Source organism: Panicum virgatum, chromosome 5N (assembly GCF_016808335.1).
Source record: "Panicum virgatum strain AP13 chromosome 5N, P.virgatum_v5, whole genome shotgun sequence".
Taxonomy (NCBI): Eukaryota; Viridiplantae; Streptophyta; class Magnoliopsida; order Poales; family Poaceae; genus Panicum; species Panicum virgatum.
The window spans coordinates 27,397,260-27,422,653 of NC_053149.1; the positions used below are offsets into that span (position 1 = coordinate 27,397,260).

The 25,394-nt window shown below is 44.2% G+C and overlaps 1 protein-coding gene across 6 annotated transcripts in view; it reads left to right on the top strand.

Moving 5' to 3' along the window:
• The window catches only part of LOC120673342 (piezo-type mechanosensitive ion channel homolog), a 30,292-nt gene extending 7,022 nt beyond the window's left edge, over nt 1-23,270 (top strand). For 2 of the 6 annotated variants that reach the window (XM_039954135.1, XM_039954137.1), the window contains 14 exons: nt 70-154; nt 1,517-1,732; nt 1,813-1,990; nt 2,701-2,829; nt 3,429-3,602; nt 6,199-6,435; nt 7,378-8,907; nt 9,006-11,557; nt 11,678-12,073; nt 18,656-18,814; nt 19,310-19,822; nt 19,903-20,041; nt 20,635-20,779; nt 22,783-23,270. In XM_039954135.1, the coding sequence (XP_039810069.1) occupies nt 70-154; nt 1,517-1,732; nt 1,813-1,990; nt 2,701-2,829; nt 3,429-3,602; nt 6,199-6,435; nt 7,378-8,907; nt 9,006-11,557; nt 11,678-12,073; nt 18,656-18,814; nt 19,310-19,822; nt 19,903-20,041; nt 20,635-20,779; nt 22,783-22,918 (6,589 nt within the window). In that variant the 3' untranslated portion in view covers nt 22,919-23,270. Of the gene's footprint in view, nt 1-69; nt 155-1,516; nt 1,733-1,812; nt 1,991-2,700; nt 2,835-3,428; nt 3,603-6,198; nt 6,436-7,377; nt 8,908-9,005; nt 11,558-11,677; nt 12,074-18,655; nt 18,815-19,309; nt 19,823-19,902; nt 20,042-20,634; nt 20,780-22,782 lie in introns of all 6 variants that reach the window. The other 4 variants (XM_039954136.1, XM_039954139.1, XM_039954138.1 and 1 more) reach the window with 4 other exon arrangements.
• Nucleotides 23,271-25,394: the final 2,124 nt, after the last annotated feature.

A 25,394-nucleotide genomic window follows, 5' to 3' on the forward strand; every position in this document is an offset into this window, starting at 1 on the left:
GCTAATACTCTTGTTTACATCGCCACTTTAAATAACATTTTATCGCTAATTATCTTTTCTGTACGTCAGATCTGACAGAAGGCATACTAACATATTACTGAGAGGATCGGTTTTCAGAAATTTCAGTATTAACTTCTTCACTTATGGATTCCCGGTATTCTTCCCTAATTTTTGTTTTCTAATTCTACCTTTCCATTTGCTGTCGTAGACTTTGACATTCTTTGTGATTGGCTTGGCCAACCATTCCTCTTTGTTTCTGCCATGTTAAGTCACTGATGATTGGAGAACATAGTCAGGAACAAACATATGAATTAAAGGAAATTATAAGAACAAATAGGGTAGGATCCATTATATTCAGGTTGACATGTTGAAAGATACCGAATACGATAAGAACGAAATGAGCCATTCCAAGAGGCATTTAGTCAGGCTTGCATGGAGCTAGCGGCACATGTGTTGTGGTTGAGCTAGTGTCATGCCAGGCACCTAGTTAAACCACTATGGCTACTGTAGCCTACAAAGGATGCACACATGACAGCAGAAGCGGCATGAGTGTTGGAGTATATTGAGCCCATGTGTTTAGAGGCCCATCTAGAGGCCCATGTGTAGATACTATATATCCCTGTTTTAAAAAACATTTTAAAACTACGTTTAATCTTGATTAAACTCTAAACTTTGGCCTAGCGTTGCGTTTAATCACAGTGTCATTTAATCACAAAAGACGTTTAATCTACGTTTAATCACAAAAAACTCTAAACCATAGGCAAGCGTTCACCTCGCGTCTAGCGTTTTTTAAAACCTTGCTATATATACCCACCCTTCTAGGGTTGGAGGAATACAAGGCTATTATTCTCTCCTATCCTCTCTCTAACATGGTACCAGAGCCGAGGTCCTGGGTTCGATCCCTCCCGGCCACGCATTTCCGCTGCGCGATTTCCCTGGCTGCGTTCGCTGAGACCGAAGTGCTGAGACCGGACAGGTGGCACAGCCCCGCGGCTCGCCCGGCTCGCACGCAGTAGGGGGAATGTTGGACTATGGATAAAAGCCCCCACCCCTCCCACTATAACACCTGGGTTTTATGGTCGGGTTGGCTAGGTGGGGCGCGCTAACAATGAGGGATGCATCTAGGGGTGGTAATGGATCATGGCCCTAGTGCTCTCTTCACAATCTTACTTGGCCCTTGTATATATTTAGCTCAAAATTGTAGATCTGCTCATGTGGAGTCCAACAAAATTGGAATTTCTATTTTATTATTTTTCCATGATTTACTATGATTTTTGGATGATTCATCCGAAATAAATAAAAAAAGAAAAAGACAAAACCACCGTCAAACCCGCTTGGGGGGGTGGGGGGGGGGGTTATTTGTCCGGTTTTGGAAAGGTGGGGGTGTGGAATACCTGGTTTTATAGGTTAGGGGGTTAAGTAATTGACTGTTGATAGGTGGGGGTGGGGGGTTATGTAGACTTTTTTCGGCAATGACCCCTTCTCATGTAAGAAAAAATATCTTCGATTATTGCAGGTCCTGCTGCTTGCCCTTGCCTTCTGGAGTTTCAACTTCACTAGTATTTGTGCTTTTGGTCTCCTAGCATATGTTGGATACATTTTATATGCTTTTCCTTCCTTGTTCCAAATGCATCGGTTGAATGGGTCACTTCTAGTGTTCATTCTGCTATGGGCAGCCAGCACATATGTCTTCAATGTGGCATTCACATTCTTTAACAAAAGATTTCAAAAGGTATCACGTTAAAGTACAAGTCCACCTGTCGTTATTTTATATATTGGTATTTATGAGAAGTTATCAAATCAATGTTGCAGGATATGAAGATCTGGGAGACTGTTGGGCTTTGGCACTATTCTATTCCTGGGTTATTTTTACTCGCCCAATTCTGCCTTGGAGTCTTTGTAGCACTGTGTAATCTTGTTAATAATTCTGTTTTCCTTTACGTGCAATCCATGGATGGTCCTTCATCAAGTGATGATCATCTCATTGATGGTATGACTTATCATATTCTCATGAGGAAGAATTTAATTCCTGCCATAGTTAATAGTTAAGCACTATATTGAACTCATGATTCTTCAACTTCTCCTCAAACCCAATAATACACAGTTATTCATGTTATCTTGACTTTAAAGCTCAGCAAATTTTATGTGGCTATTTTCGGGATTCTAGGCTAGTTTGTAAATTACCTCATTATGTTATACCATTTCTAATTTTTTGAATTTTGAGAGTTTACTACAATGTCAACACTCCTGTAGTGTAGTTGTAAGCTTCCTAGTTGAGGAAGACACCAACCAGGGTTCAAATCCTGGTGTCAGCAAAAAAAAAAAAACCTCACTGGCAACCCAAAAAACAGCAGCAGGGTGCCAGCCTGTAGCACATGTGGTTGGTTTGGGCCCTCCTGCCAGGGGGTAGTTGCAGTGGTCGCTAACCCAGTGGGTGGTGGTCGGCTTAGGTTTCGGTGCGGCCCTATATGTTGAAGCCGGGGTTCGGGGTTCTCGGCCGGCTTGGCTGAGATTTATTCTTAGCGCAATGCCATGGGGGTGGTCCCCCCTCCCTCGCTGCCGCTAGTCAAGTTTTATTTTTAACGGATTGCATTGGAGCTCTACTGCATTTACTGTCTTATGTTTTGTGTTGCGAACATTTTTTGTTTTGTATGATGTCATTGATTTCTCTTCTGTTTTGTTGTGGCCTGTTCTTTGCAGAGAAGGAAGATACAATGGTTCTGATTGTAGCAACACTAGCATGGGGTCTACGCAAACTTTCACGTTCAATTACTTTAACATTACTATTTCTGCTTGTGATGAAGCGAGGATTTATTCATGCTGTTTACAGTATGGTGAAACATTCCTTCTCTATGCTGTCTTGCTAAATTCATGGTAGTATTTATATGTTGTCTTATAACATGTGAGATAATATTTATCTACCACTGATTTATGCATTTCATCTTAAAATGTTTGATCTCTTGATTTATTCATCTACGGACAGCTCATGTTTATGTTCTGAGTGTCTAATGGCATGCGTACCACATATATGTGAACTAGGATGTCTCCATAGCAGATGCGTATGTGTATATATGTCAACTATGATGTCTCCATAGTTGATGCTCATATGTGAACTATGTCTCCATAGCAGATGCTCATAAGGTTTATTTGTTGTTATCCCAGCCATTAAGTGCAAATGGTCCTATTCTTCTAAGTATTTGTTAGCGCTTCAATGCCCTTTTACATTGTTATTCTATTCTTTATGTATCCATTCATTCATATGCACCAAGTCAGGCATGCAAAAGGTGCAATGTTCTGCTTTGTTTTCTTTATGTTGGTAGTTGCTTCCTTTATCGTACTAAATCGCTTTGTGCACCTTCAATTAATTCTTTTCTGTTGGTATATATACTAGATCTGTACCATTCCTAACTAGCCTACTTCTATCTCAGTGTGCTTTTTCCTGGTCTTTTTGGTGAATCATTCAATCGACAAGAGACTACGCCAGATCCTAGTATTGTTCAGCGAGTTTCATTTTTCAATACTGTACATTCTTCAGTTTGATCTGGTGTCCAGTGCTCTGGAGCGCAGTGGTTCACTAACAATGGAAGTACTCTCACAGTTAGGTGGGCACTCTTATTTTTATGTTGTCTCCATTTTTCTGTAGAGGTACCCTTGTTTGTCATTTATACCTGAGTGCTATTAAATGGATAAAAGCTGTTAACCTAGGTCCTTGGATTTCTGCACCTCAAACTGCATATCAGGCAAGGTGATGGATTTCTGCCCAAGGGGTGGAGGCTTTGTGCCATGCATAATCAAGCATAGCTTTGTAAAGGAAAAAGAAGGGAAAACTGTAAAATATGCTAGGCCTAAATGAAGCTCCTTAACATAGTGGAATGATACTAAATCAGCTGACCTAGGGTTTCAATTCATCATACCTACAAACTTACCATGATTCTGAAAGGTGTATAGACCTGAGACACGCACCTCATGGTGGAAGCTGGCTGCTTGCTCTGCATAAAGCAGGAACACAAATATCAGTTTTAGGGCTTGTTTGGTAATGTTGGTGACCAAGGTTATCACTTATGACAAGTCACTAATCACAGATCTTATCCAATTCTGCCAGAAAAATGTATTTAAATATGCCATGTAGTTTAATATGGTGCTTATGTCTTGCAATTTAAGAAAATATCTTAATCTTTGTGACATGTATTGAGAGAGGTAAAAGTTTCTCTTGTTAGAAGCAAGCTTTGGCTAGGCTGGCCGCTGTCCCTAGTGCCGTGTGTGTCCTTTGGTTTGGTGCTAGTGGAGATGCACATGCCACAAGCACGTATTTAATTTTCCTTCCATCAAGCAACGATGTCTTTTATTTTCCTTCCAAAAATAATACATGTCTTTCTTTTCCTTCCATAAAACAATGATATCAATTATTATCCTAAATAATGACGCGAATCATGGGCATATGCAATGGAAAGTAAAGTGTGTGCCAAAGGAATACGCGGGTACAAAAGGTGGGTATAGGAAATTGCTGGTGTAAAAATTATTAGTTTTTTGGTAGAAACATTTTCCTTCTATAAAAAATGGGTCTCCACCCCCTTTCGTCAAACATTTTGGCATGACAAGTGGGATCTCCGTGAGGGGTACGGTGAACCTAATCTTGGTGAGAAAGGGTTTCAATTGTTTCAACTTTTATGGTTTGGTATGAGGATTAGTATTAGGCAAGGACTTCTTTATGTGTGGGCCCTGCTTCTATAAGCCTAACCCTAGAACTCCTTGCCTATATATGTCCATGTACCCCTTCTCTAATCAGTCTATTATTCCGGCCATATTCCTGCTTTCATGGTATCAAGAGACCGGGTTCTTTACCTGCCTCCGCTTCTGCTGCCCTAGGTGCGCCACCCTTGGCTATGCCCCTCTAGCAGATCGCTGCGAAGACTCCACGCCGCCGTGACCACCATAGTCGGGACCTCCTCTCACGCGCTGGCTGACAGCAAGCAGCGCAAGGGCGAGGAGCAGGCAGCTAGTGACGCCGTGCCCTCACGCGCACCATCGTGGCTTAGTGTGCCGCAACCGTCGGCATGCAGGAGCATGACACTGCGGCTGCATGCGCCTTCTCTCTTCTGGATCAGGCTGTGTGACCGCAAGGCTGCTTCTCCCCCCGAAGACGACGATGACCGCAAGTCCCACGTGCAGCACCACACCGTCCATCACGCCCTGCTCCTTCACAAGGCTGCCCCGTCCTGAACATTCATGCTCAAGCCTTTGCTGTCCAGAACATCCAATGTCTTGTTTCAATTGTTCTGGTCAACAGAAATATAGCTGTCAAGCCGGTAGTGAACGGGCGAATAGAAATAATTATACTTCTCAAATAAATTGTCTTTTCTGAAGATCTAAATCTGAGAACAAATTGATCAAAATGTGACAACTGACCAAATCATCTGGAAGAATGTAAGATACAGTTTATGTATAGCCAGCTATGATTGTGTTTGTTTTTTGCATCCTCGTTTAAACTTGATACGGATGTTGCGTGGTTTTGCGGGCACATAAGGAGGGATAGAGACCAGAGCGAAGTTATTCGGGATAGGGTTGGGGTGGCACCAATTGAGAAGAAACTTACCCAACATCGGTGAGAAGGTTTGGACATGTCCAAAGGAGGCCTTCTGAGGCGCCGATGCATAGTGGGGTTCTAAAGCAGGTCAATAATGTAAAGAGGGGTAGAGGTAGACCTAAACTGACTTGGGATGAGTCAGTTAAGAGAGACATTAAGGAGTGGAATATCTCTAAGGAGGTAGCTTTAGATAGGAGCGCTTGGAGACTAGCTATCAACGTGCCTAAACTGTGACCTTTGCTTCTTTTGGGTTTGATGTCTAGCCTACCCCAACTTGCTAGGGACAAAAGGCTATGTTGTTGTTGTTGTTGTTTAAACTTGATAAAACACAATGGTGAGCATCATGCTCTCGTGCATAAGTTATTGCAGAATGATCATTTAAATTCCACTGGGATATTACATACGTGTAACCAGGATACACATTGGCAGAAATAGGCATGCTTTTTCTGGATTGTTCACTCGAATTGTTTCATATGTCTGCTATTTTTTTCCTTCTAAGCAAGTGATTATATGTGCTTGATGATGAATCATGATCATAAAAATTGACACGCTGTTCTTTTTTGATGTGAATAATCAATTAACTATTGTAATCTGCTCCCTGATACATCTTGCAGGTCTCTCAAATAATGCTTCAACAAAGGACTTCATAGAGATAGGCTCGATAGTGTGCTTCTGCGCTGTGCATAGTCATGGTTTTAAGATGCTCTATTCACTATCAGCGGTTTTGCAGCATACACCTTGTCCACCTGTTGGATTCACCATTCTAAAGGCTGGTTTGAACAAGTCAGTTCTACTGTCAGTTTATAGTTCGCAAAGTACGCGAAATGATGAAGCCTGCCGTAACTCACATGGTATCACCTCATTATTGTTGGCACTTTGACTCTTTTTATTGATAAGTTAAAACATGTACATATATAGTTCACCTAAGATTAAAGTTCCTCAAATATTGTCCTTTGGCCATTAATCCTGAACCTGATGGTGAGAATTTTTCCCTTCAGTGCTGATTTTGGTAGTTTAATAGTATGTTTCTGGGAAGGCTAATGTATTTTTTCTATAAAACTTTGGTCACATTAGAACTCTTCCTTGTTGGAGTATAAGTGAATTGGTTGGTGCACGCAACTCAATATGCTATCGGGTCAGAGGTCTCGAGTTCGAATCCTAGCGGATGCGATTAAATAAAATAATTGCAGCCGACTCCTATGTCCACGTTTGAGGCCTGACGGAGCTTGCACGTGAGGGGGAGTGTTGGAGTATATAAGTGAATTCCTTTCCCTACCAGCTTATGCTTTGGGGTGAATTGGTTGGTGCATGCAACTCAATATACCTGCTGTGCCTTCATTTTATAATATCTATTAATTGGAGCATTTCTTACGTACACTTTGTATAGGTTAATTCTTATTTGGATATCTTAAACTCTATATAGTAGAGGCACAACATTTTTTAAAAACATTTATTGAGACTCTGGAAGATGTTTATATTTTTCTCGAATATAAACATGTTTATTTTGCAGCTGCATTTACCTATTCTTCATTCGGAAAGTAAAAAAAAAAACTCCAATTTGATTGTTAGCTACAATGGAGCATTTGTCTGCAGTGCCTTTTTTTCTTTGGGCATATTTAGCTAAATATTTCATACAAGCACAAATCCAAACTAGATGTTTGTCGGAGAACCTAGGGTGTCTGCCTTTTAACTTTCTGGTAGGGGGTTCTGATTACATGCAGATTTGGATACAGGGTACGTGCCTTTTTTTAGAAAATCCATAACATGTTATTTCCTTTTCTGTTGTTCTGCAGAGAGAAAAATTGCATCGTATCTCAGTAAAATTGGTCAGAAATTTCTGTCTGTGTACCGTTCATATGGAACTTATGTGGCTTTTCTGACTATTCTTTTGACTCTATACTTGGTGACCCCTAATTACATATCATTTGGTTACCTGTTTTTCCTTCTATTTTGGATAATTGGAAGGCAGCTTGTGGAAAAGACAAAAAGGCGACTGTGGTTTCCTCTAAAAGTATATGCCACGGTGGTTTTTATCTTTACCTACAGCCTGAGTGTTTCACCGATCTTTGCAGAATCAGTCTCAAAGTTTTTCAAACTATATCCTGATCTGGGATTTGATCCTAAAGCTTCTTTGTTCAAAAATGTCTGGCAATCATTGGCCGTTCTAGTAGTAATGCAACTTTACAGCTATGAACGAAGACAAAATAGTGACAAGAACTTTGGTGCATCTGATGAATCGGTATATGGACTTCTGGGGTTCCTAAGAAGATTTCTAATTTGGCACAGTGATAAGATATTATCAGTTAGTGTCTTTTATGCTTGCCTATCATCCATCAGTTTATCTGGCCTAATTTATCTGTTAGGCCTCATTGTGTTTTGTACGTTACCAAAAATGTCTCGAATTCCTTCAAAGGTTTACCTTGTCTACACTGGTTTACTTGCTGCATTTGAATATCTTTTCCAAATGGTCTGCAAGCCTGCACAAATGTGTCCTGATCAGCACTTCTATGGTTTGTCTGCGTTTCTTGGTCTCAAATATTATGATTCTGGGTTTTGGGGGGTTGAATGTGGGCTTAGGGGAAAAGTTTTGGTGATTGTGGCCTGTACCATTCAGTATAATGTTTTCCATTGGTTAGATATGATGCCAACATCTCTGGTACATAATGGAAAATGGGAAGAGCCCTGCCAGCTGTTTATCTCATCCAATCCAAGAAGCAATGAAGAAAATAATTCATCAAGTAGGTTTACTTCGTTGTTTTCTAAAGTTCAAGGTCTTATAGGTAGCAGCTCAAGTTCATCTTTGGGTCCAGGCAACACTTACCAGAAGTCAGAGTATGTTGATAATGCCATCAATGGCTCAGCTGCGGACAAAAGATACTCGTTTGCAAAGATTTGGGGATTGTCAAAAGAAAGCCACAAGTGGGATAAGAAAAGAGTTATTTCTCTGAAAAGAGAAAGATTCGAAACTCAGAAGATAACATTCAAATGTTACATGAAGTTCTGGATAGAAAATCTTTTCAAACTGCGTGGTCTGGAAATTAACATGGTTGTGTTATTATTGGCAAGCTTTACATTGTTGAATGTTGTATCGATCTTCTATATCACGTGCCTCGTAGTCTGCATTCTTATGAACAGAGATCTAATCCAGAAATTGTGGCCCTTTTTTGTATTTCTGTTTGCTTCTGTCTTGATACTCGAATATTTTGCTCTTTGGAACAATTTGATGCCTCGATTCCATCATATCAATGACATTGAAGTCCATTGCCGTGAATGCTGGAAGAATTCAAGGATTTTCTTTGACTACTGCTCAAAATGCTGGCTCGGTATGTCATTGGGTCTTTCTTCTCTGTAACTCAATGCTATTAAATGTGTTTTCTAAATTACAACATTTACTAACTATTTCTACATTTACATGATGCAGGGATAATTGCTGATGATCCTCGAATGCTGATTAGCTACTATGTTGTGTTTATATTTTCTTCTTTTAAGCTTCGATCTGATCGCTTCTCAGGCTTCTCAGACTCAGATACATATCACGAGATGATGTCCCAAAGGAAAAATGCAGTAGTTTGGAGGGACCTCTCACTGGAAACAAAAAGCTTTTGGACATTCCTTGACTATGTACGGCTTTATGCTTATTGCCATTTATTAGACATAGTTTTGGCATTAATTGCTATCACCGGTACTCTAGAGTATGATGTTCTGCACCTTGGTTACCTTGGATTTGCTCTGGTTTTCTTTAGAATGAGACTTGAAATATTGAAGAAGAAGAACAAAATTTTCAAATATCTACGGATGTATAATTTTGTACTCATTGTTTTGTCACTAGCCTACCAATCTCCTTATGTTGGGCAGTTTAGCTCTGGCACTTGCGATCAAATTGATTACCTTTATGAAATAATTGGATTCTACAAGTATGACTATGGTTTTAAGATAACATCACGATCAGCTTTTGTCGAAATAGTGATCTTCCTATTGGTGTCTGTTCAATCATACATCTTTAGCTCTGGTGAGTTTGATTATGTGTCAAGATACCTTGAAGCAGAGCAAATTGGTGCTATGGTCCGTGAGCAGGAAAAAAAAGTTTTGAAGAAAACCGAGCAACTACAGCATCTTCGCAGGTCTGAGGAGCATAAACGTCAGCGGAACATGCAAGTGGAGAGGATGAAGTCTGAGATGTACAATTTACAAAGTCAGCTTAACAGAATGAACTCTTTCACACCGACAAATGATACATCTTACAATGAGGGCCTGAGGCGCAGAAGGAATACAAAGCTGTACAACGATACTAATACCCCAGATGTAGGTAATGAGACTGGATCACCAACAAAGCAAGATAAGATTGGAAGCACTGAGTCAGCACAGTCCTTTGAATTTTCTGTAACAGATACACAGAAGAACATCAGAAATTTGATGTTCCAGGGCTCATCTGATACTATGAGACCCCCAATCAGGGGGAGAAGTGATGAATTTGTGCACACTGATAATATTGGAAATACCCTGGGTTTGACACCTGAGATCACTGAGCTTGAGGAGAGTGATGACAAAATTAATTATAATTTATCGAAATGGGAGAAGACAATCACACAACCTAAGGAAAACCCACTAAAATCAGCTGTACAATTGATTGGTGATGGTGTCTCCCAAGTTCAGTCATTTGGAAACCAGGCAGTCACAAATATTGTTAGCTTCTTGAACATTGATCCAGATGAACCACACTCTAATGAGCATCCTGCAGAAGGTGACATTTATGATGTTGTTGAGAGTCAGAAGGAAACACAAGATGGGCAGCTTCTGAGAACACATTCAGTTTCAGATACCTCAGGGACTAAAGTAAAATCAAGCATGCCAATTGGTTTGATCTTTAGGTATATATGGTATCAGATGCGAAGTAATTATGATTATGTTTGCTATTGCTGTTTTGTTCTGGTTTTCTTGTGGAATTTTAGTTTGCTATCCATGGTCTACCTTGGGGCACTTTTCTTATATGCTCTTTGTGTGAACTATGGCCCAAGTTACTTGTTTTGGGTCATCATTCTGATATACACGGAGCTCAACATTCTGTCACAGTACATATACCAGATTATCATTCAGCACTGTGGTTTAAATATACATTTACCTCTTCTCCAGAGATTAGGTTTCCCTGATGATAAAATAAAGGCATCGTTTGTTGTCAGCATATTGCCTCTCTTTTTAGTCTATATATCCACTCTCTTGCAGAGCTCTATTACTGCCAAAGATGGTGAATGGGTTCCAGTAACAGAATTCAGCTTTCTTAGTACAAGAAACAACATTGAAGAGAAACATTGTATGCCTTACAGTTGGAGGGAGAGGCTAAAAAGTTTGCACTTGCCTGTAATGAATCTCATAAGGATGATCACTAGAGGCTTATCTAGATATTGGATGTCATTAACACATGGGGCAGAATCTCCTCCATATTTTGTGCAAGTTACAATGGAGGTAAGCCATTGGCCAGAAGATGGAATCCAGCCAGAGAGGATAGAGTCAGCCATAAATAGGGTGCTCACTATTGCACATGAAGAACGATGCCAAGCTAACTTGTCTGCTTCTTGTCACTGTTGTAGCAAAGTCCGGATTCAAAGTATAGAGAAAAGCAAAGAAAATTCTAATATGGCTCTTGCTGTACTAGAAGTTGTTTACGCTGCTCCTGCAGTATGCCAACAAGCAGGATGGTACAGTTCACTCACTCCAGCAGCTGATGTAGAAAGGGAAATTCATGAGTCACAGAAAGCTGGACTTTTTGAGGAAATAAATTTTCCTTACCCAATTGTCTCAGTGATAGGTGGGGGTAAAAGAGAGATTGATCTTTATGCATATTATTTTGGTGCTGACTTGGCAGTTTTCTTCCTTGTTGCAATGTTCTATCAATCTGTCCTGAAAAATAAGAGTGAATTTTTGGAGGTTTACCAGCTGGAGGATCAGTTCCCGAAAGAATTTGTTTTCATCTTAATGGTGAGCCCACCTTCCCATTAACACTGCTGTTGTTTAACTTGCGAGCTAATTTACTGTTTTAAGTTAGTTTCATTTTATGAGCTATTTGCTTTCTTAGTAATTCTACTACCTTTCTTGCAGGTTCTCTTTTTCTTGATAGTGGTTGACCGCATTATATACCTGTGGTCCTTTGCCACTGGCAAAGTTGTTTTCTATATTTTTAACCTTGTGCTTTTCACGTATTCGGTCACTGAATATGCTTGGGGAATGGAGCTAGCTCACAGGGATGTTGGAGGATTTGTAGTACGTGCTATCTACCTTACAAAATCAATTTCCCTAGCACTGCAGGCATTACAGATCAGATATGGTATTCCAAACAAGAGTAACTTATATAGACAGTTCTTGACTAGCAAAGTAACACAAGTAAATTACTTGGGCTTTCGTCTGTATCGCGCTCTACCATTCTTGTATGAATTGCGGTGTGTGCTTGATTGGTCTTGCACAACCACATCATTAACAATGTATGATTGGCTAAAGGTTCGTATGGGTTGTCGATATTCTTTTGCAGTTACAAGGTTAATCACCAAATATGTTTATTTTTGCATATAGGCCCTAAAGCAAACCTAAAGTATGTTAAATCACTGTATCTGTCTTAGGGCCTGTTTGTTTGAGCTGCAACATTTAGAATTTTTCTAGAAAAGCTGCTGTGATGCTTGTAACTTTCTGGACTCTAAAAGCTACAGAAAACTTAGAAAACTGAGCTTTTCAGCTTTACAAACAAACTCAGCTTTTCTGAGCTTTTGACTTCGCTATTTGTTTGAGCTTTTGGCTTTTCATGCTGAAAAGCTGCCTAGAAGCTCAAACAAACAGGACCTTAGTATGCTGTGAATCGTGCACAGTTACATAATTTTGTGAAGTATTTCCCATAAAAGGGTTCCTTTTCCCACATTTTCCTTTTAGCAATCTTGACATTAAAAGTAGCACATTTAATGCTTAAATTAACTCATGTCTTTTAAGGATGGATCACATCTATGGCAATCTACTGGTGCAATGGGGCTTACCACCTGGCTTAGGCCGGGTGGTTTAGTTGGGCTGGTTGTGTGTATTTGGTGGTGGTCGGGTTCTTGTTCTTCCTCTCTTTTTTGTAAGAGTCCTGTATGGTTAAAAACACCATCCCTTGTTCTGGTCCACGGTGGGGTGTTGGTTGCTTGTAATTGGACCTTCTCTCCTCTTAATACAAAGATACGCAGCTCTCCTGCGTGTTCGAGAGGGAAAATTGGTTCTGTAACATCGGAAGATCACGACTTCCGTAAAATACCATCAAAAGCACTTGGCCCTGTAAAATACGGCTGAAAGATGTTAACGTTACCGGAAAGTGCCAATCTGTTAGATCTCACCTGCAACTCTGTTAACTTGGACAAAAATACCCCCAAGCCATTATAAGGAATAAGAAACACCCACAACACGTAAGAAACAAGCTCATGGCTCATACTTAGGGAAGCAAGTTAGATAATTTTTGGGTCATTGGGTCGACCCAAAAAGTTGATAAAATGAACTAGAATTGCATTATGTGTAATTTGGGAGGAGAAATGAACTAGAGTGGCATGCCATTGTAATTAATTAGCTGACCCAAAAAACACCATTGGGTACCCACTTGCATCCTTACTCATACTTAAACTATTTCAACGCAAGAAAACTCTCCATAGCAACACATGTTGGAGTATATTGAGCACATGTATAGAGGCCCATCTAGAGGCCCATGTATAGGATTTATATATCCCACCATTCTAGGGTTTGGAGGAATATAAGCCATTATTCTCTCCTACATGGTATCATTAGCCTGGCCCTCTCTCTCCCTCTCCCCGGCTGCCGCCGCCGCCTCCATGGCCGGCCGGCCGCCGGCGCCGCCGGCCCTCTCCTTCCCTCCCCTCTCCTCCTTCCCTCCACTCGGATCGGGGCTCCCCTACCGCCGCGGATCCCTTGCATCCCCTGCGGGCGTAGGCGGGGCCGCCCCTGCCGCTGCAGGCGCAGGATACGGACAGCGCCGCTGCTATCGCCGCCCAGGGCGCCTGGCGCGCGCCTGCCCCGGCGGCCGCCCCGGCCCTGCCCTGGCGCGCCTCTAGCGCCGCCGGGCCGGCTCCTGGTGCCGCTGCCTCTGGATTCGCGGGCGCCGCCGCCGCGAGGGCCGCCTGGGCCGTGGGCGCCGCCGGATCTGCTGGCCCCTGGCGCGCCCCAGCCGCCGCCGGCTCGTGGCGCGCCCTGGAGGTCGCGCTGCACGCCGGGGACGCGGGCCTAGCCGCCGCCACCCAGGCTAGCCCCGCGGGATCCTCCCCCACCGCCCCTGCCGCGGGCTCCCCCGCCGGGGGGCGCGCCACTGCCGCCAGGGCCGCCTCCCCCTGGGCCGGCCGCGTCCGCCCCTGATGCTCGCCGGCTGGCCATGGACGCGGACGGCACCGCTGCAGCTGCCACCCAGGGTGCCTGGCGTGCGCCTGCCCCGGCGGCCGCCGCCTGCCTGCCCTGGCGCGCCTTTGGCGCTGCCGAGCTGGCCTCTGGCACGCTTCCGGCCGTCCTGGGCGGACCCACCCTCGCCGACCTCCAGCAGCAGGGCGCGCCGCCTGGAGCCCCTACAGCCGCGGACGCCGCGCGTGCCGTGCGCGCCGAGGGTCCTTCCCCGCCGCTGCCCCTGCGGGCGCGTGCCCCCCCCCGGCCGCCCCTGTGGCCCCGTCTGCTCCGGCCGCGGGCGTGTGGTCTTGCCCGGCCTGATCTGCCATCTGTCCTCTGTTCCAGGCCGCCGCCCAGGTGCCTCCTCCGCTCCAGGGCGCGGGCCGCCCCGCCGCCGCTGCCGCCTCCCTCGCCGCCGCGCACGCCGCCATCGCGCCCACCGCGCAGGCTCAGGCCGTCGCGCCCGCCGTGCAGGCTCAGGCCGTCTCGCCCGCAGACCTGGCCGCCGCCGCCGCGCCCGCCGCGCATGCCGCGCGGGCCGCTGCCTCCCTCGCACGCCGCGCAAGCCGTCGCGCCCAGGGACCCCTCGCGGGCCGCTGCCTCTCTCGCCGCTGCGTAGGCTGCCGCGCACGCCACGCAGGCCCAGGCCGTCGCGCCCGCCGCGCAGGGGGGGGCCCTCGTCTTCAGCCCCGGCCGGCGGCCATGCTCGCCGCTGCTGCTCCCCTGTTCGCACCGTTCTGGACCCCGCCCGCTCCACCCAGCCAGCAGCCGGCCTGGCCTGGGGGTGGGACCAGGCCACACTGGCGCAGTTCTTCAGCGCCATGGGGCGGACGCCGCCGGTCAGCACCGAGTGGATCGCCGACTCGGGTGCCTCCTTTCACACCACCCCACATGCCGGTATCCTCTCTTCTGTCCGACCCCCACACCACTCTTGTCCTGCTTCCATCATGGTTGGTGACGGGTCTTGCCTTCCTGTCACCGACGTGGGTTTTACTTCTGGCTCTTTTCGTCTTCCCAATGTCCTTGTTGCTCCTCAGATGGTTCATAATCTTCTTTTCATTCGTCAATTTACAACTGACAATTCTTGTTCTATCGAGTTTGATTCTTCTGGCCTCACTGTAAAGGATTCGGCCTCCCGGCGTCCGCTACTCCGGTGTGACAGCACGGGGCCCCTTAACACCCTTCGCCTTCCTTCTTCCGCTGCACCACTCTCGCCTTCTTCGCCCTGGCCGTCTTTGTCTGCCGCTTTTGCCGCGACAACGTCTTCCACCCCCTGGCACCGCCGTCTTGGTCACCCTGGCCGCGATTTTCTGATTCAGCTCAGTCGTAGTACCGATGTTCCTGGTACTAGGGCTCTTGCTGAGCCCCTCTGCCATGCGTGCCAACTCGGTCGTCATGTTCGGCTCCCTTTTTCTTCTTCTTCGGATGCGACGCATGCATTTGACTTTGTTCACTGTAACCTGTGGACCTCTCCTGTACTTAGCCTTTCTGGTTACAACTACTATCTGGTGGTGGTCGATGACTTCTCGCACTACTCTTGGACGTTTCCTTAGCGCGCCAAGTCTGAGACCTTCCCCACCCTCCACTTCTTTGCCTGGGTGTCCACTCAGTTCGGCCTCACCGTTAAGGCCGTCCAGTGTGACAACAGGCGTGAGTTTGATAACTCCACCTCCTGTTCCTTCTTCCTCTCTCGGGGTGTTCAGCTGCGTATGTTTTGTTCGTATACCTCTCCCCAGAACGGCAAGGCTGAGCGGATGATTCGCACGACGAACGACGTCGTGCGCACCCTTCTGATTCAAGCCTCTCTGCCCCCGCGCTTCTGGGCGGAGAGCCTCCACACCGCCACCTACTTGCTCAACCGTCTTCCGTCCACTGCTTCTCCTGCTCCCGCTCCGCACCACGCTCTTTTCGGTACCCCTCCTCGCTACGACCACCTTCGGGTCTTCGGGTGTGCGTGTTCCCTAACACCTCCGCCACTGCTCCTCACAAGCTGGCGCCCCGCTCGACTCGGTGTGTTCCTTGGTTACTCCCCTGACCACAAGGGGTACCGATGCTTTGACCTCACTTCTCGCCGCGTCCTGATCTCCCGACACGTCGTATTTGACGAGTCGGATTTCCCCTACTCCACCTCCTCCACACCTTCTCCTGACCCCGAGCTGGAGTCTCTGATTCGGACTAACCCGGTGGTTCAGCCACCGCTACCTGTCTGTCCTTTTCCTGCAGGTTTTTCCGGCACACCGGCACCGCTTCCGGTGATCCCTGCTGCGCCGAGCGCGGCCCCGGTGCCCGCGGTCGCGCCACGCGCGGCCCCTGGACCTCCGGTCGTGCCGCGCGCGGACCCGGTGTCTCCTACTGCGCCATGCGCGGCCCCGATGCCTTCCCCTGCACCTGCGCGGTACGCTCAGCCGGTGCAGGTGTACCGGCGTCGCTCGGCACCGACCCCGGCGCCGCAGCGGTACGTTGAGCCGGTGCAGGTGTACCGGCGTCGTTCGGCGTCGACACCGGCGCTGCCTCCTGCTCCAGAGGCTCCTGCGACGCCGACACCGGAGCCATCGCCGCCGCCGCCTCCTCCGGCTCCCTCTCGAGCCGAGCCGGAGGTGTACCACCCGCCAGTCATCCATCGGGATCCACGGCATATGCATCCCATGGTGACTCGGCGGATGGCGTCTTAGGCCGCGACTCCGCCACCGAGGGAGAGGCGCGGGTCTCTCCGGTACCCTCCTCTGTCCGCGACGCCTTGGTAGATCCTCACTGACGTCGCGCGATGGAAGAGGAGTACGCGACTCTTCTTGTCAACCAAACGTGGGACCTCGTGTCGCGTCCGTCTGGTTGCAATGTGGTGACTGGCAAGTGGATCTGGACGCACAAGCGTCGGGCTGATGGCACGCTGGAGCGCTACAAGGCTTGCTGGGTTCTCCGAGAGTTCACTCAGCGGCCTGGTGTGGACTATGATGAGACCTTCAGCCCAGTCGTGAAGCCCACTACGGTGCGCACGATCCTCTCGCTTGCGCTCTCGCGCTCTTGGCCTGTGCAACAGCTGGACGTGAAGAATGCGTTTCTTCACGGCACTTTGTCAGACTGTCTACTGCTCTCAGCCAGCGGGATTTGTGGACTCGAGTCGTCCGAATATTGTCTGCTGGCTCAACAAGTCTCTCTATGGACTGAAGCAGGCTCCTTGGGCTTGGTACTCTCGGTTCGCCACGTTCTTGCTGACATTGGGGTTCACCGAGGCCAAGTCTGACACGTCTCTCTTCGTCTACCGCCGTGGGGATGAGACTGCCTATCTGCTGCTCTACGTCGATGACATTGTACTCACAGCCTCCAGTCAGCGGTTGCTTCAGAGTGTCATCTCCTCTCTGCAGCAGGAGTTTGCTATGAAGGATCTCGGTCAGCTCCACCACTTCTTGGGCGTCACTGTTGAGCCTCGCCCGTCTGGTCTTCTCCTTCACCAGCGGCAGTACGCACTTGATATTCTGGAGCGGGCTGGGATGAATGATTGCAAGCCCTGCTCCACTCCTGTCGACACTCAGGCGAAGCTGTCTGCTAATCTGGGTGATCCGGTGGCTGATCCTACTGCCTACCGGTGTCTGGCAGGCGCTTTGCATTACCTCACCTTCACCAGGCCGGACCTCACCTACGCTGTTCAGCAGGTCTGTCTCCATATGCATGATCCCTGGGAGTCACACCTTGCTGCGCTGACGCGTCTCCTCCGGTACGTCCGTGGCACCGTGGACCTCGGCCTGGTGCTTCACCGCTCATCCTCTGCTGAGCTGGTGGTCTACACCGACGTTGACTGGGCTGCCTGCCCGGACACTCGTCGCTCCACTTACGGCTATGCCGTCTTCCTGGGCGGCAACCTGGTCTCCTGGTCGTCCAAGCGGCAGCCGGTTGTCTCCCGCTCCAGTGCCGAGGCGGAGTACCGAGCTATCGCTAATGGCGTGGCGGAGGCGTCCTGGCTACGACAGTTCTTGGCGGAGCTCCACAGCCCGCTCGCCAAGAGCACGCTTGTCTACTGCGACAACGTCAGCGCCGTGTATCTCTCCACCAACCCCGTCTAGCATCAGCGGACGAAGCACGTGGAGATCGACCTGTACTTCGTGCGCGATAGAGTCGCAATCGGCGATGTTCGGGTACTCCATGTCCCGACTACCTCCCAGTTTGCTGACATCTTCACCAAGGGGCTGCCCTCCTCGACCTTCTCGGAGTTTCGATCCAGGCTTAACGTAACCGGTGGCTAGTTGTGGCTGCGCGGAGGGGGGGGGGGGTATTTGCCCTTTGTACTCTATTTGTACTCTCTTCTGGTCCAGTCTCGAATACCGCTGCGTCGGTTGTTCAGACTGCGGGGGGTGTTAGCTTTCTTGTTGTCCAGTCTTGAACACCGTTGCGCCGGTAGTTCAGACTAGCGGGGGGGGGGGGGGGTGTTGGAGTATATTGAGCCCATGTATAGAGGCCCATGTATAGGATCTATATATCCCACCCTTCTAGGGTTTGGAGGAATACAAGCCATTATTCTCTCCTACAACACATGCACTGAATATAACCAACAGCAACATATGCTTCATATTAACAGAATATAACACATGCATTCTCCATTTCCAACAATTTATTTAATTGTACTTTACAGTATTGTTTTCATTGCTACATAAAATGTTGCAACATGATACTTCTTCTGAACAGTTGGAGGACATATATGCAAGCTTGTTTCTTGTGAAATGCGATGCAATTTTGAATAGAGCAAATCATCGACAAGGAGAAAAGCAATCGAAAATGACAAAGTTCTGTAGTGGGATATGCTTATTCTTTGTACTTATTTGCGTTATTTGGGCTCCTATGTTGGTATGTGAACACAGGAATCTTCCATAGTAGCTATATTGATTTGTCTTTTCCATACTGCTTACCTAGTTTCCATTTATATTCATATTTCCTTTTGTTTACAGTTGCATTTCCTTTTCCATGTCACCACAAAGAATAGCTGTTTAAATGGATACTTATTACATTTGTATTTTTATTTCTATTATTTTAATAAACCATAGAGGACTGTCCGTCATTTTGTTCCTCAAATATACTTTCTGTTGAGTACTACTTACTTTCTGCCGAGCACAGTAAACATGATATATCTATGTAACATCCTTTCTCGACCATATCATTCAATGTGCAAGCTTTGCTAATCGCCAAAGACAATGTTCAAGCATTAATGCTGTTCCCATTTTCCCTTAAGTCAAATTTTTACCATTAACTTCCCTGAACTCATTTTTTGTTCTTGAATACCCAATCCAACTGATAGAGCTCTGGCAATGTCTGAAGAAGCTTCTTTCTCTTCGAAAATTTCAGATTTATAGTAGCGGTAATCCTACAAATATTGCCAACCCCATTATTGATGTAAGTATTCAGATTGATATAAAGGCACTTGGTGGAAGATTAACCTTGTTTAAGACTACTGCTTGTGAAAAAATACCCTGGAAGTATTTGAAGGCCTACGATGATGTTGATCCTCTAGGATACCTAGGGTCATACAATGTTGACGACATTCAGCTGATTTGCTGCCAACCGGATGCATCAACAATGTGGTTGATACCTCCTCCAGTCCAAAGCAGATTCATCCAATCCCTTGAGAGAGAAATACCTTTTGAAAAGATGGAACTTATTTTAAATTGGGATTTTCTCAGAGCTAGACCAAAAGGGAAGGAATTAGTGCGATATGAATCCCCTATTGAACACTGCCCGAGTGTAGATGATGTTAAACAAGTGCTTAATGGAACTACACACAGCTTCAGCATAATCGATGCTTACCCTAGGTACTTTCGGGTTACTGGATCAGGTGAAGTCCGGCGACTAGAAGCAGTGGTATGCAGTAAAGTTCTGGACATTTTTTGTTAGCTTTCCCTAACAAAACCTAAATTGTTTGGTTGTATCCATAATTGCAGATAGATTCAGTAAGTGGGGAACTGCTATTGAATAATGGCACTCCTCCTTGGTGGTCATTCTATACAAAACCCTCAGATTTGGCAGGCTGTCAAGGGCTGAATGGTCCCATGGCCATAGTTGTGTCTGAGGAGACACCTCGTATGTATCTATTCTTGGCCTCAAATTTCATGAGTTTTCTTCTAACTCTAGCATGGCCTTTAAAAGCTGATAGATAAGATTTATTAGTTCACATTGTTTGAAGATATTCATAATTTAACAAACAGAAATATCTAGTTAAGTTTCACCTGTAGTCATCTCTGGTGTTGCCTCAAACTTGTCTTATATATTGAAAGTTACATTTATTCTTGCTCTTTCATTGCATGACTTTTGTGATGTAATGTATCTTTGTTTTTTTAAAAAAAAGCAAAACTACATCTGGGCTTTTATTTTGGACTTATATTTGATTTAGGTACGATGACAAACTCACAGAAAAGGTAGACCAATGGTTTTTCATTGTTGGCAGAGATTTAACTTAGATTTCTCTATATTTCATGTTTGTTATTTTTTACTGATTTCCATTATCATATAAACTCAAGTGTATGTTAAATAGTTTAGTTGTAAATTTATCCAGAACAAACCCATGAGTGAGGTTATTTTTTTCCTCTTGTTTGTTTTTGTTTGTACCATGGAGCTAAGGTTACTTTAGCTGCTATCACCTTCCTGCTAACAATTTATGTTTTTTTTTTGTTCAGAGGGCATTATTGGTGAGACACTCAGCAAATTTAGCATATGGAGTTTATACATTACTTTTGTTTTAGCTGTTGCAAGATTTATTAGGCTGCAGTGCTCAGACTTGAGAATGAGAATACCATATGAGAATCTTCCGTCTTGTGACAGGTATGTCAGATATATGTGAGAATGTTCTAGTTTATTTTCTTTTCTCGAGTACGCATGAGAGCTGCGTACCTTTGTATTAATAGAGAGAATAAGTCGGCCCTTACAAGCAGCACACCTCACTCCGAGCCGAGCTGTGAGTGGCTGAGATACAGAATTTGAAGTTTCTTAAAAGTAAAAGAACACTTGACCACGAGACCCACTCAGGACAAAATTAATCTTATCCTAGTCCAATGGCTTGACCAGCACTCAAGGAGTTAAGGCTCCGAGCGCCTGCAAGACACCAAAAATGGTGTTCATCCTTGAAAGCCTGAAACAAGTTGTCCAAGCTCGGTCTGCCACCCTCAAAGACACATGCATTTCGGTGTTTCCAAATGATCCAAGCACCCAACATAACCAATGTATTGAAACCTTTCCGTTTGTCTTTCTGGATCTTTTTGACACTCTTCCTCCACCATTCTGAGAAAGAGAATTCATGTCTTGAGGGGACACAAAGCTGCAAACCAAAACTTGATAGGACGCGAAACCAGAAATCTCTGGTGAATACACAAGTGGTGAGTATATTTTGAGAGCTTTATAAGTAAACAACAGTGGGAAAAGGTCAAATTTTCAACCATGTATCTTGTGAGCATCATTTGGATTCATGTCTTTGGGAAAGAATCTATCTCTAATTGTACCATCATTTTTTTCTTAATTGGTCTTGTGCAACTGTGCTTCCGAAGCTCCTCCAGATCATGCTAATGTTTCTCTTCTATTCTTTTGATTTGGGAAAACTAAGGTCTTGGAAATGTATGACCTTCCCTACTTCTTTCTTTATCCTCGGAAAACTAAGCTTCTTTTGATTTGGGAACACTGAGGTCTCCTTTTATCCCTTAAATGGAATGCTAAAGCCTCCTTTTGGGATGTGGGAAATTGTAGGAATTTTGAAGGATTCAATTCCTATAGGAAAGTAGAAAACAAGCCATTTGGAACAAAGGATTGGACTTACAATCTTATGAAATTCATTTTGGACTAGCTTGTTCTATAGGAATTTTGGAGGATTTCTAATACGAGGTGCAACCTCATGGATATAAATTGTTGGAATATAAGGGAATTGCCCACCTCTCCCCATCAGCTTAAGTTTTTGGGTTGAACTGGTCGGTGCATGCAACTTAATAAAATTCTAACTGATCTAGTTCTGCAAATGATCATTTAGTTTCTCTATCCTTCATTGCCCACTTGCATTCTGCAAAATCCTATGTTTTTTCTATTCCTGTGATAGAAACGGCCTAGACATCCACATGAATAAGAGGATGTTTCATACTTCCATGCTCCTCTCACCAAGTTAACCTGCATCAGATGCTAAATTTTTTCTCGTTTTAGTTTCCAGTGCTGGGCACTACTCAGAGGTGTTGCTTGTGCTTGAGGTCATCATTGTGAGTGATAAAGTGCACAAAGAGCATGATGGTGTCTGCCCTGAGTGCACAATTGTAGAGGAAAATCTTAGCACTGTCCACAATTAGCAAGCTATCTCCATAACTTCCATGTGCTTTTAGGTGTCTTGTCATTCTATCTATCTGCTGTCACTAGTCTGATGCCCCCATGTATTGTTCCACCACACCCACCCCTTTGACTGAGTCAGTTCATCCAGGACCACAGTTATCATCTTGGATGCAACCACAGATGACGTCTGTTCAAACCTTATGGCAGCATACTTTAGCTTGTAGTGGTGGCGTGAGATATGTTGCTCCAAAACTATGTTCTAATCCGAAAGTTTTCATAGGCATATGCACAGCTCTGAAGCCCTAATTTTTGTATTACCATTATCTTGTGCTAATTTATGCTGTGAGATAAAGTTGAAAGCCTGTCATTTTCGAATTGCACTTCTATCACTTATTTCCTACTTAAACAACAGGCTGCAAAACAAATCCAGATGGTCACAGTACAATCTGACGCATTTTTGGAATGTATTTTATCGTCAATGATTGTTCTCCTAGGATTAAGAATGACATAGCTGCCTTGTGTAGGCTACTCGACATTTGTGAAGGCATTTATGCAGCAAGAGCAGAAGGCGAGTTAGAAGTGGAAGAAGTCCTATACTGGACATTGGTAAACATCTACAGATCACCACATATGCTGCTTGAATACACAAAGCCTGACTAGGGCCTCCCATCTGCAAAGGAAGTGATTTTGCAAATATTTTCAAAGTACTGTACAAGTAAAGTAGACTAACGTTTTCTTCCCTTTGAGATCATGGAAGCTAGCTTGATAGCCTTCTCTCCCTCTTCTTTCATGTGAATTTAGGATCCAAAGGTGTAATTTTTTTCACCGATGTGGCCTGCCTGGCTGCCGAGGCAGCCCGGTTTGTTGAGAAGAAATAGAACAAGATCATGTAAATAGGTCTTGTAGTTACCCATTTATTTTTGCTAACCTGTATGTACGGTTGACAGTTGTATTTTTCTGGAAAATGTATACATCAAAGTTTGATCATGAAAGTTATCTCAAGCTACTAAAATGCGTTAAAAATTGTGAAGAAAGAATCCATGCCATCATCCGCCAGCACAAAATGTCTTCAGATATATTTGCATGATCTTCAGATTTTTGTTCATCTACCCAGGTATAACAAGAATTTCTGATTTCCTGTTCGATATATTCCTGCTAAATTCACATTGACCATTGTTCAGTATGTTCCTCCTGATTTTACTGCTTATTTGTATGTATTGTTGTGAATGCAGGCTTTTCCGGTGCCTCAATACTATCCATGCTCGATATGAAATAGTTGAGGCATGGAGGTTAGCTGCAAATTTGAAATATCCATGGTTGATTCATGCTGTGATACTGAAGGTTTGGATTAATTGATGCAACTTGCTGTATGCACACCTAATATCAGTCAATTGGATTTAGATGGCAGTACCTCTTGTGTACGTTCTGTCGTATGTGGAACTCCCTTTCTTTCCAAACTGCATTTCATAGGGTCTGATTGAACTATAAGGTTCTCATTTCGAGTTATTGCGTGTGCGCGTATGCATGCTACTTGCTCTGTTCAAACTGTACATCGTGCTTATCACTTTATTGCATGAATAGTTTGACCAAACATTTATTGATCTGAACCAATGATGGCTCCTGTCCATGCTCCTTGGGCCACTAATCGTGTGGAAGAATTATCTAATGATTTCCCAAAAGAAGTCAGTCATACAAGGCTGAAGATTAATTCAGGTCGTTACGAAGATATTTGTTGTAATTTTGCAAAACTTGGTGTACTCATTATTGTAGTGTGCTGAATGCTAGTTTGAAATAAAAATATTTCTTTTTATTTTAAGTTTTAATTTCTTTACTGAATTTGTAGGGTTTATATGCTATATTTCCTAGTTTGCATCATCTTATTTCGTTTTAAATGGAATGCTTATTTCCTTAAGGAAGCTCCGTGACAAACATTTTACAATGATATTCTCTACACTGTGACTTAATTTTTATTGTGATTGGATTATGAAGCATGAAAGTACACAATGATAAAACTTATTTTTAAGATAAATCTGCTTATGTTATTCTAGCATTAATAATATTTACAATTGAGGTTATTTTTTATCTTTATCGGATCTTGCATTTACTTGATTTATTTCATTGCTACCTAATTCAGTATATATCTGGTCTGATTTATTTAGAGCAAAAATTTTATGATTATTTTTTTACTAGTGAAACTCAATTAATCGTCACGTCTCTCATGGTTAAGCAAAATTTCCATTAAAATATTTTCGATTCTATTTGAAGGTTTAGAAACACTAGAAATGGATGTTATGGTTTGACAATTTATGATGAGATTTATCTGATATAGCTTATTTTGGTCTACTTGATGTTCTTATAGAAAAGCTAGATGAATAAAAAATTCTAGATGATTAACTGCAAATATCTATGGCTAATGCAAGTCGAGCTAAAGAAGCTAGATATTTATAAAAGTTTAATCATCCTATTTATGCATTTGATTGTGATCCAAATAATCTTGGACGATAAAGACAATGATATTTATGTTGGTGAATTTGTATGGTCACTTATGGATGGACCTAAACTTTTGCTTTCTCAAACCGATTTATAAAAATCAGCAAGAAGATCTTAAGTTCACTTTTGATGTAGCTAGGGGTGGTAAAGGGCCTTGAAATTTGACTTACATAATTCAAGATCAGCTCCTAAAAGGGTCGACTTTAATCTTATAAATTTTTAGCTAAAAATATATAAAGGTCAAGTTGGATTGGGAAAAGACTACTTAGGGCTTAGGGATGGCAACAGGTATAAAATATATGCGTACATGTGGCTACCAAACCCAATGGGTGCAAATATGGGTTTTAGTTTGTGTCCGCGGGCACGGGTACGACTCTAAACCTAATGGATATCTTCTAACGGGTTTGAAAAATTGATATCCGAATCCACAAACTTGCAAAATATTGACTTTTGTGATGTATCATGTATGAGACTAGTTCATTTGTTTGCTTAGATTTATTTGTTTCTTCAAATAAATGATATTGGCATGTTGCTTGTTGGGCTATAATTTATTAGTGTTAAGATATAGAGGTGCATTCATTGATATTAATATATTCACATGCTATTAAAATGTATTTGTGCGCTTGATTTTCTAAAGTTTGTGGGT